The sequence below is a fragment of the Phyllostomus hastatus genome, unplaced genomic scaffold, assembly GCF_019186645.2.
Source record: "Phyllostomus hastatus isolate PE091 unplaced genomic scaffold, TTU_PhHast_1.1 phas_contig_210, whole genome shotgun sequence".
NCBI classification, from domain to species: domain Eukaryota; kingdom Metazoa; phylum Chordata; class Mammalia; order Chiroptera; family Phyllostomidae; genus Phyllostomus; species Phyllostomus hastatus.
The window spans coordinates 34,741,592-34,752,830 of record NW_025333737.1 but is presented as its reverse complement, the minus strand read 5'-3'; the positions used below and the strand labels follow the sequence as shown (position 1 = coordinate 34,752,830).

Below are 11,239 nucleotides of genomic sequence, written 5' to 3'. Positions count from 1 at the left end.
CACTGGAGAGTTGGACTCCTGGGCTGTGGCCACCCAGAAAAAGAGCCCACCCCCCAGCTTTCTGCATGAGTCCCAGGGCAGCTGCTGGCCACAGGCAGCCACTGGGGGCTCCTGGGGCTTTGGCCCTGTGCTCACCAGGGCTCAGCTTCATGGGGCGGTGCCCAGAGGCGTGCAGAGCCTGCTGCAGGCCTGGGGCTGCCCCCCCCCCTCCCAGGCCTCACCCCAGGCTCAGCCCAGTGTTTGCCTCAGGCTCAGGGAGATGGGTGGGCTGTCACAGCTGCCCTTCCTGCTCAGTGACCAGAGGGTCCCGCAGACCTGGGGACCCAGCAGCCTAGAGCATCAGCCCCCGTGGTGAGCCAGCTCCAGAGAGTCACCTGGGGCTCCGTGTGCCAGAGAGGCAGGGTGTGCTGATGGGGGGTGGGGAGATTCAAGAGCCTCGGCCCCTCTCTCCACCTCTCCCATGGGCCAGGCAAGAACTGGTCTAGATCTCTCCTGGCCCAGAGACAGGACTGTCCCTACCCCACAGCCCTGCCCTGAAGGACAGTCCCTTCCCACTGTACCCGGAGTGGCAGCTGTGACTCTGGGAACAAATGCCACGAAGCCCGAATGTAATCAATCAAACAAACAGGGTTTATGGCAGCGGGAGAGAGCTGTTGAACCCTGCCTGGTAGCTAATTAATGAGCTTATTAGGTTGTGTGGGGAGAGGAGGGCAGAGCTGCCTGCTTCCGGGATGCCTGGGGCTGAGCTTGGACCCTGCACCCTACCCCCAGCAGGAGGCAAGCCCCAGAGGCCTGGCTGGGTAGGGACCCCTCTCCATACACCCCAGACTCAGTCATTTCGGCTGCTCCTCCTGGAGCCGCTGTGTGGGCTTCCTGGGCACACCCTGGGCTGCACTGATGCAGTGAGCAGGGGCAAGCGGGCGCTGTCCTCGGTGTGGGCATCAGAGGCTCCGTATTCAGGTTCTGCCCTTGGCCTTGGGCTGTGAACAGTGACCCGCTCTCTGCCCCTGTAGTGAGGCTCTGGGGAAGGGGAGGCTTTGGGATACCCAGGCTTCCCTAAGGCCTCCTGGGACGGGGCATCTGCTCAGGGCCCCTGGACTACATTTTCCCAGCCTTGACACGTTGGGGTTCTGCCAGGGGTGAGGTCCTTGGGCAGCGTCAGGCCCCCAAGTAAACCTCCACGAGCCCCCCGACAGAGTGCATGCGGTAGAAGACCCCCAGGGGCAGGCCGAAGTTGACGATGGTGAACCACGTCCGGTAGCCGTAGAACTCCTTCTCCAGGCCGTTCTCAGACTCGGGGTGTATGCCAAACGCGGGCATCATCCACAGCTGGGGAGCAGAGGAGGGTGGTGAGGGGGGAGCGGTGCTCCCAGGCACTCCGCTCAGGGAAAGTGCCAGAAGCTACAGCTCCTCCAGTGCACCCCACACCCTCCGGCCTTCAGAGCCAGCCCCTCTCCCCCACCACAGCCCCCTCCTCGGCTTGCCAGCCTGAACCCCGGATGGACTGTGAGACCCCAGGTCGCCACCACGCATGGTACAACCTGCTCTGTACCGCTGGGCACCCCTGTGTCTCCACCTCCACCTTCCTCTTCTGGAGCTTCCTTCTCCTGCCAGTCCCGCCCCCTCCTCCTGGGCCCCGCCTCCTGTCCCAGTCCTACCGGTTTCTCAAAGCCCAGGCCAAACTCCTACAAAGCCTCCTTGGCCACTCCGGCCCACGCTTCCTTCTCTGAGGCCCTGCTGCCCTTTAGGGCCCGTTTGTTGCTTATTCCCTGCCTGGCCCAGGGGTTTCGACTTCCGGGGCGCATTCCCAGCGCTGTCGTCACCAACACGAGCTCAAACCACCCTGCGTTGTCCCGGCTCTGCCGCCTAGGCGGTGAGACCGAGGCAGGCCCGGCAGCCTAGGCCTGAGCTTCCTCATCGTGAACCGGGGATGGCCCTAGGGACCCCTGCGCGGAGTTACTACGAGGCTTCCCCGGAGGCGGGGCCACTGCTCTGAGCGGAGCGCCTGGGGCGGAGCGATCACCGCCTACACCTTCCGCTAGAAGGTCTTTAGAAAACCAGGCACTTTCCGATCTCATCCTTAGACTGCATTCAGTGGGTGACTAGTTATTTCGTAATTTCCTAACTGTTCCCCTGATGGCTCCCCCACGAGACAGGAAGCTTCAAAATCTTACAGGTGTGTTGATCAAGTGCACGTGGCCATGGGCTTGGCCTGTTTATTCACGCTAGAGACCCTGCGGGGAGCTGGGGGACTCTCTCTGCTCGCAAGCGTCACAGAGCTAGTGGTAACAAGGCGTGTGTCCTTGACAATCAAAAGGACAAGCCAGTCACCCTTGGGACAGCCAAGGTGCAATGAACGCACCTTGAATGAATGAATCTAACCGCCCCTTCCCCGAGTGAGATTTCTGAGGGCTGCCGGGCCAGCTCCGCCCCGTGCCTCGGGCATCGCTCACCGTGATGTTGCAGAGGATGAGGAAGAGGGAGAGCTCCCTGAGCGCCCGCCGCCTCCAGTTGAGGTGGCCGTTGGAGTGGACAGAGGCCCGGGGCGAGGCCGGCGGCAGCCCAGGGCCCAGCTCTGGCCGGGAGTGGCTCCGCCCCCCGCGGGGTGTCTCCGCCTCCGCAGCGGCCTCCCACAGCGGGCGCCGGTGCAGGCCCTCGATGATGAAGAGGTTCTGGGCCATGTGCTGCAGGATGAGCAGCAGCGAGTAGGCCAGGACCAGGCGGTTGAGCAGCTCGTGGGGGCGCGTGGCCACGATGGCCACGATGGAGAAGTAGGCGATGCCCATCTGGCCCAGCGCCGCCCCCATGAGCAGCACCACGTCCAGGCTGCGGGTGGGGTTCTTGACCGTGTCCAGCTCTCGCTCCTCCAGCCCGTGGATGGCCGTGCCCGCCAGGCACGCCAGGCTCATGGCGGATAGCAGGGCTACGTAGAAGGCGTAGTAGAGGATGAAATATTGGCGAGCGATGGCGGGGCCGTTGGCTTCAACCTGGAAGATCATGAACACAACCACGCCTGCCACCAGGGCCAGCAGGCCCAGCAGCAGCCCCGAGAGGGCTCCCCGCAGGTGGAAGGGCGGGGTGCCGGGGCGGGCGCTCGCGTGGGGTGCCAGGCGGCGGCCCACGTTCTTCCACATGACAAACAGCACAGCGCAGCAGATGAGGCAGTACTCGGTGTTGAAGGGGTAGAGCATCAGGTAGCCCTTCTGGAAGACCTGGCACGCCGTGCTGTTGAGGCACAGGCAGGTGTTGCTGTCATTGCCTAGCGGGGGGTGGGAGAGGCGGACAGACAGTCAGGTGGGCCTTGCTCTGAGGGAACCCAGGCAATGACAGACCAGTCCTGCCCACTTCCTGGAGTATGCCGGAGGGGGCGGGGACCCAGCCGCCCATTTCACAGGCCTGGAGACTGAGGCCCAGAGTGAGAAATCAGACATCACAGGGCGATCCTTCCTTTACAAAGGGATTCTGGACTTCAGGCATCAAGCTGATGTAAAGCATTTAATGTGTGATGTCTTCGGTGCCAAATGTCACCTGTGCAGATCGCTGGCGGTGGCGGGGCACAAGGGGAAACCTGTAGTGTTGTGATAGAAGGATCTGGCTGCCACCCAGGCAGCACGCTCTGTGGGGTGACCGGGCATCATGCCCCGCAGTGAGGCGCCCCACACGGCACCCGGGCCCACCTGTGGGGTGCTGGGGCCCACCGCGTTTAGTCTGAATCTAATCAAGGTTCTGGGCCCTACCTCCAGCTTCTAGGAAAAGCAGGGAGAACAAGTCAAATGCCACCACTAGGAAGCAACTTGACACATCTCAGCGCCATTAGGAAAAAAGAGAATGAACCACCCAAGGCATCACCTGTTTGAACAAACCATCGTAAAAGACTTTTTGTAGGCTGATTCGAAAAACTAATGTGAGCCCTGGCTGGCATAGCTCAGTGGATTGAGCTCGGGCTGTGAACCAAAGCATCGCAGGTTCGATTCCCAGTCAGGGCACATGCCTGGGTTGCAGGCCACAGCCCCCAGCAACCACACATTGACGTTTCTCTCTCTCTCTCTCTCTTTCTCTCTCTCTGTCTCTGTGTCCCTCCCTTCCCTCTCTAAATATAAATAAATAAGTAAATAAATAAATACTAATATAGATTGATAGAGAGGATGGGGATAATGTTAGGGAGCTTTGTTAGAAGTTATAATAATGTTGTGCTGTAGTGAAATATATTTATTTCAAAGAGATGCACACCAAATTATCTTGAGATGAAATGCCACGATCTCAGTAATGTAAACAATTCATTCATAAAATAAATATGGTGAAATGTTCATCATTCTTGCACCTGGGTGATGGATATATCTTGTTGTTCTCATCTCTAAGTGTGAATTTTAAAAAATATTTTATTTATTTATTTGCCCTGGCTGGTATGGCTCAGTGGATTGAGTGCGGGCTGCGAACCAAAGTGTCCCAGGTTTGATTCCCAGTCAGGGTACATGCCTGGGTTGCAGGCCATGACCCCCAGCAACTGCACATTGATGTTTCTTTCTCTCTTTCTATCTCCCTCCCTTCCCTCTCTAAAAATAAATAAATAAAATCTTTTTTTAAAGAGGGAGAAAGAGAGGGAGCGAAACATTGATATGTGAGAAATACATCAGTTGCCTCTCATATGCCCCCCTCTGGGGACCTGGCCCACAACCCAGGCACGTGCCCTGACTGGGAATGGAACCAGGGACCCTTTGGTTCACAGGCCGGTGCTCAATCCACTGAGCCACACCAGCCAGGGATAAGCCTGAATTTTTAATTATATAACAATCTATGGTGTTACTTGTAAAATAAAATTCTCTTTGCACAGCTCTCTCAGCACGCCCAGGGATGGGGGGCCCGGTCTCCTTGGTACCTGATAAGTTGTCCATGAGGCCATTGAGCTCCGCCTCGATCTTGCGGTGCATGGAGTCGTTGGTGACCGCCAAGACCCACATCAGCAGGTTTGTGGCCAGGGTCAGCATCAGGCCACACCTGCCAGAGAGGCCGCACTCTGCCCACACAGCCAGGCCAGCTCCTCGGGTGCCCAGCCCTCACCGTCCCTGCATTTGCAGGGGCCGCCCTCTCTCCAAGCCAAATCCCATCTGGCGTTAGGACATATGGAGAGGCAGCCCTAGTGGGGAGGCACCAGGGACAATTCCCAGGCAAACCCACAGCCCCAGGGCCACCCTGTCCAGGGAAGCCATGGGGAGCAGGCACTAGCTGGGGACAGGGAGCCCCAGGAGCTGTTGGAGGGAGAGAAAGCACCCCACCTTACCTAGTGAAGTTGCCCTGGGCCTGAACACAGTCCTTGCAGTGTTTCCAGAGCACCCAGGTCTGAAAGAGACAGGGCCTTGAGCCCAGGGCCCAGGATGTGGGGGCGGGGCTATGGGGGTGTGTGTGCCTCCGCTGCTTGGGCGTATTTTCCACCGACGCCACAGCGAGGAAACCTGGGCTGGGAAATCCTGGCCCTGCCGTTTCCTTGCTGTGTGGCTTTGGGCCAGTGGCAAGAGGTCTCTGAGCCTCAGCCTCCTCGGTTCTAGAAGGGGACTCAAATGCCTGCCGCTCAGGGAAAGGTCTACTCCCTGGGGAAATAAAATAAGGGTGTAAAGGAAACACGGTGCCTGGTGCAGAACAGGAAGTCAGGCGGGAGCTGGACGTTCGTCATGAGGAGTGGCTTTGTGAGTTAGGGACTTGCAAGCAGGCACAGGCGGGCGTGTCCACAGGCGGCCACGTTTCATGGGCACGGTGTGTGCTCAGGCAGGCACCCGTGGGGGGCTGTGGTGTGTGCGCCCCTACTCTGGGCCTTGCAGGTATTTGCCTGTGAGGCAGTGTCCAGGCAGAAGTTGGGGGGTAGGGAGAGTGCTGGCTGGTGGCCCGGGGGCGGGAGGGCCTGTCACCTGGATGCCGATGAAGACGATCTCGATGGCGGGGAAGATGAGCTCCAGCCACGGCTTGCAGTACAGGTGGCTCACCTCGTAGCCCACGTGGAAGACGCTGAGGCAGCCGGCGCAGCTGCCGAAGAGCAGCAGGGACCCTAGGGGGACGGGGCAGCCGTGGGCATCTCCGGCCTCCCCACATCCTCCCATACTCACCCAGCGCCCCAATACTCACCCCGCACCCAGATGGACCCCGCGTGAGGGTCCCGGTAGAGCACGGCGTGCGGCCGGCGGGTGGTGCCTGCCGCGTAGTAGAGGAGCCAGAGGAGGGAGAGGGCCTTCAGCACGGCCAGCAGGACCCACACGTCGCCCAGCGTGAGGGCCACGCTGTTGGAGATGGAGCTGCAGATGAAGGCCCCGCCCAGGAACACCACGTTGAGGGCCAGGAGCCCGGAGAAGAGCTGCCCGGCCTTCTGGGCCTGCCGGTCCCGCCGCAGTAACAGTGAGACCTGCCGCACCAGCCAGGACCTCTGGCTCGCTGGGGCAGGGGCCCCTGTCTCCTCGGCCCCCATGTCCACCGGGTTCTCCTGGGCCGGGGCTGCTCCAGTCTCCTGTGTTTCTGCAGAGGCCACTGGTGCAGCCTCGGCAGGTGCTGGGAGGGAGAGAGGGCGCTGGTTGGCTGCCAGGCTGTGCTGGCTTCCGTTCCATCCCTGTCCCTACCTGCTGTGTGACCCGGGGCGGATCATACAACCTCTCTGGGCAGCCACCCGTCTACCTTCCGGGACCCTGGGAGGTCCACACAGACCGGGGGTTACAGGAACGCTTTCGGGCTCCACGTTCACACAGGACGTTTCCACGGGCTGGAGGACCACCTCCTGCCTCCCCGCCCCACTGCCGGCCTGACTCAGTGTCTGACCCTAAGATGGAAAAACAACGTCTGTCAGGGGAGTGGGGGGCATCTGCTTCGTGCCTGGCCCCTGGGCAGCCCCCATGTCTGTGACTTCTCAGCACCAAAGGGCAGCATGTGCCCTGCTGACTTCTGGGAGGAATTTCACGCCGGAGGAAAAGAGCAGGCAGGGGCCCCCTCTTGTCCTGACTCTGCCTGGGAGGTAATGGCTGCCTCAAGTGTGGCGTTGGCAGGGGCCCTGTGGCTGCGGGCGGGCTCGGAGGGAAAGGACGCTGAGATCAGAGGTGATGCTCTGTTACGGACCCCTCTGAGTGTAGATGAAGTTGCTCTGGAAAGGTCTAGAAGATTCCCACCAGGTCCACAACTGAAGTTTCTTCTGGGGAAGGGCTGAGTGACAGCGGTTGCTTGTTCTATTTTTTAAGAACACATTACTTGTGTAATTTAAAAAATCGATTTTAGCCCTGGCTGGCGTAGCTCGCCAGTGGATTGAGCTCGGGCTGCGAACCAAAGCATCACAGGTTCAATTCCCAGTCAGGGCACATGCCTGGGTTGCAGGCCACGGCCCCCAGCAACCGCACATTGATGTTTCTTTTTCTCTCTTTCTCCCTCCCTTCCCTCTCTAAAAATAAATAAATAAAATCTTGAAAAGAAAGCTAACCTTTAAAAAATTGATTTTAAAGGTTTAGGGGCAAACTTCTGGGGTTTGATCTGCCATGTCTGCCACGGGCGTGGGGCAGGTTGGGGTCAGCATGAATGCCCTGCCCTTGACTCTGACAGGACTGAGCCCCCTGCACCCGCCCCTAACTCCACGACGCGGAGAGCGCCACCCTCCACCCTGCTCTTCTCCCGAATGTCTCCTGCTCCTTCCTTCCTTAGCGCCCCCAGGCTTTCCCTCAGGCCAACCCCCGTGTCACCCATCTGTCGGACCCGGGTCTAGGTCTCCCCGTATCTGCCGCTCAGGGCCATGGCCTGCAGTCCAGCTTTCTCCTCTGTGGACCTTTGGGTGCTCATTCCCTGTGGGGCTGAGCTGCGCTAGAAAGGGGGGTGCTGCTGGTGCCAGGCGCTATCCTGACTGATGGGAAGGCTTCTCCTGAGCGGACCCTGGAGGCTCCCTCACCAGCCCCTGTGCCCCCCCTACCAGGGGCCCTCCCTTGGTCCTGCAGCAACCCTGGCTTCCCTGGTGCTCTGGGCTCAGGGTTCGCAGTGCTCACTGCACCCATTCTCCGGGCTGCAGGAGGCCTGCTCCTCGCCCTCCCCTCGCTGGCCCTCCTCCCAGGCCCCAGGCCTGTCCATCCCAGCCCACAAATTGCTCTTCAACCTTTCTTGACCTCATCCACTACCCTAGCCAGGGCCCTCTCCTCTCGCTCCTGGACCCATCTCTCTCTCTCTCGTTGCCCCACCCACTAGTGCACTCATCGGTTCCTTCCTGCATGTGCCCTGACTGGAGATCGAACCCACAACCTCGGCGTATCGGGACTACGTTCTAACCACCTGAGCTACCCGGCCAGGGCTCCTGGCCTGGTCTCCCTGCCCACTGTGCCTCTTTCCTATTGGGAGCCTTGCAAGGCAACTAATTGCCCTCAGTGTAAAGTCCAAACTGCTTAGCGCGCCCTCTCAAAGTGAAACAAGGCCGTGTCCTTGTGCCATATGGGCTCGCGGCACATGGAACGCTGGAGGCCGGGGAGCTGCTGTCGCTTCCTGGTCGGGTCCCCACTGGCGCTCCAGCACTGTGGCCTACGGGTCCGGCCATCCTGCTGCAGTTCCCAGAATGCCCCTGCCTTTGCTCACCTCCCGTCTGCCCACACTCCGCCCTTCGCCCACAATGCCCCGCTGACAGCAGCTCATCCTTCAGGACCCAGAAGAGCCCCGCCCCCTGTAAGCGGCCTCTCCTGCACCCCCCGTGCTGAAACTGGGTGAGGTGCCCACTCTTGGTGCCCCCACCGAACCCCATGCTTGTTCCTGGGGCATCACCTCTCACACTCTATTTTAATTAGCTGCGCTTGGCTCTGTCCCTGCCTTTGAACTTCAAGCTTCAGAAGCTTCAGACTTTCCCACACCGTGACCACCAGGAGACCCCCAGGAGACCCCCATTTCATGTGGCTCTAAAAGCCCCCCCCCCGTTCTACCATGTGGCACTGGCTTGGATAGTTATACTTTTCTCTTCTGGGCAAATAGAATAGTCAAACTCGGCCCTCTTTCAAAGGTTCTGCACGATTTTGTCCCCCTTTCCTAGTCTTCCCTGTGATTCTCACGGCTCTTCTGCCCTCTCCCTGCCCAGCCCCCTCGTCACACTGAAGCGCCCGCCCCCTCATCCATCCCGGCCCAGCCAGGGGGCCCCGCCCGCATTGCTCAGTGGCCTGCTGCCTCCCGCCCTCACTGCTGGAGTCCGCTGTGCTCCCCGCCCCCCTGCTCCCCTCCGCCGCGGCTCTCACCCGTCCTCACCAACCGCCCGAGGGGCCTGGCCCGGGAAGCCTTCTCGCTCCGCCAGGCATCCATTGAGAGCGGGCGTGCACCGCCTGGCGAGGCGCTGTGGGCGCGGCTGGCTCCCCCCAGGGCCCGGAGCTCCTCCGAGGCAGAGACCAGTTCAGGTCCTGCTGAACTCGATGCTCCCCGCCCCCCCACCCCCAAACCTGGCACAGCACCACGCTCACCCAGTGTTTGCCGGCTACTCGCGCATTTTCTGGGGAGCTTCAGCACCAGAGCCGCGGACAGAGACCCTTCCCGCGAAACCTCCGCGGACACTTCCCAGACCACGTGTGCCTTTCCCGCTGGCCTCCCCTGCCCAGCTGGGGCAGGCCCGAGGCTCCCGGGGACAGCTCCCTGCGCCTTTTCTCCCAGCCCCGACTGCTCCGTCTGGCCGTTCTCAGAACCTCCCCCCGACCCCCCGAGGCCCGATCGCCCCCTGCCGGAGAGCCCAGATTCCGACACCTCCTACCGGCGCGAGCGCCGACCCGCGACGCAGGCAGACTGCGCTCGGCCTTCCCGTCCGTGAAGCAGAGATAAAACGACTATGAAACAGTGCCTGGCGTGCCGGAGCCGTGCAGCGACGATTTCTTGAAGGAGTACATGAAGGAATTAATGCACGATACTTACGTCGCAGGGTTCTATCAAAATTAAATGATTTCATTTATGCAAATAAACGTACTACATCCGTGTCTGATACTCAGAAACCTCTCCATGTTAGCGATTTGAACATTTCCTTCCAGATCTTTCAAAATCCTGGGGAGGCTGGAAGGGTCGGGGTTATTATCGGTGAACTTTGGGGCGGTTTGTGCTAGGACTGGTAGGCCCAGAGGAGCCGCCGGAGGACAAGGTACTGGTTTCCCTCCCTCCAGGGTCCTCCACACGCGGCCTCTGACCCCCACTCGCGGGGTTCGACCCTCCCATGGCCGCCCTCGGTGTGGCGGAGTCCGTGTGTGTGTGTGTGTGGGGGGTTGACTAGCCCACACACCAGGGTCGCAGGAAGGGGGCAAGGGTACCGGGACTGACAGGGAGCGGCCTGCGGCCATCCAGCGCGACGCCAGTCTACGGGAGGGCCCGCGCCACTGGTCGTGGGTCCGGGCTAGAGGCAGGCGACGAAAGCCGTGCAGCCGTCGGGGCGCGGCGCCCGCCCGGCAGGGCGCGCAGCGCCGGCTCCGGAAGACGCCACTGAGCGCGGGCCAGGAGCTCCGGGGTTTCTCTCCGAGCCGTTGGGGGGCGCTGCGAGACTGGGGCGGCCGCTACACGAATGCCTCCGATCTGGCGCCCCGGCAGCCCCGGCCCCACAACCCCCTTTCTGGCCGTCCGGGTTTTTTTCTCCTCTCTGGCCTCCGCGCCCCCTTTCGGCCGAGCGCGCCCACCCGCGGGAAGGCGGTGCGGCGCGGAGCCGGGGTTCGGGGCCGGCGCTCGGGCCGCCAGTGGCTGGTTCCCCGTAGCCCTCCCGCCTCCGTCCCTGCAGCGCCCAGTCCCTGAGCCCCGGGGATTGCGGGGAGCAGATGCGCGCCTCCAGGTGGGCTTGCCTCGGAGGTCCCGCCCCACGTCCCAGGGCGCTCCCGCGCGGCCCTAAGGGGCGCCTTACCTGAGGCCTCGGCAGGCACCGCCGCCGGCTGACGACCGCCTGCGGGCGCAGCGCCGACCGTCCGCCCGGGCGAGGCCGCAGCGCCCCGACCGATGCCCCCGACGCCCTCCCCCAGCGGGACTGCGCAGCCGCCGCCCGGGCTCGGCGGCCCATCGATTTTTCTGTTGACTTTGGGGATATCATTAATCCTCCGTTAATTACCCCGCCGGGGGCTCCGGCCCGGACGGCGCAGCCAACAGGGAGGCGGCTGGACAGACGGGCGGGGCCGGAGGCGGTGCGGGCGCCGGGCTCCGAGTCTGCAAACCCGAGGACAGCGGCGACCTCCGGGAGGGGAGGGGTGCAGTGTCCTCAGGCCGCGGTATTGGACTTGCTGGGGTTCAGGCCGCACTTTCCTCT

General features: G+C 61.7%; 1 protein-coding gene across 1 annotated transcript; it reads right to left on the bottom strand.

Annotated features, from left to right (window-relative positions):
* Positions 1–633: 633 nt before the first annotated feature.
* OTOP3 (otopetrin 3) lies at positions 634–10,996 on the bottom strand. The gene is given in 11 exon segments (XM_045836757.1): positions 634–1,329; positions 2,454–3,259; positions 4,877–4,995; positions 5,279–5,337; positions 5,901–6,037; positions 6,115–6,534; positions 6,537–6,599; positions 6,685–6,796; positions 10,266–10,505; positions 10,626–10,733; positions 10,844–10,996. Coding segments are annotated over 11 exon segments (2,388 nt in total). The 3' UTR covers positions 634–1,158.
* Positions 10,997–11,239: the final 243 nt, after the last annotated feature.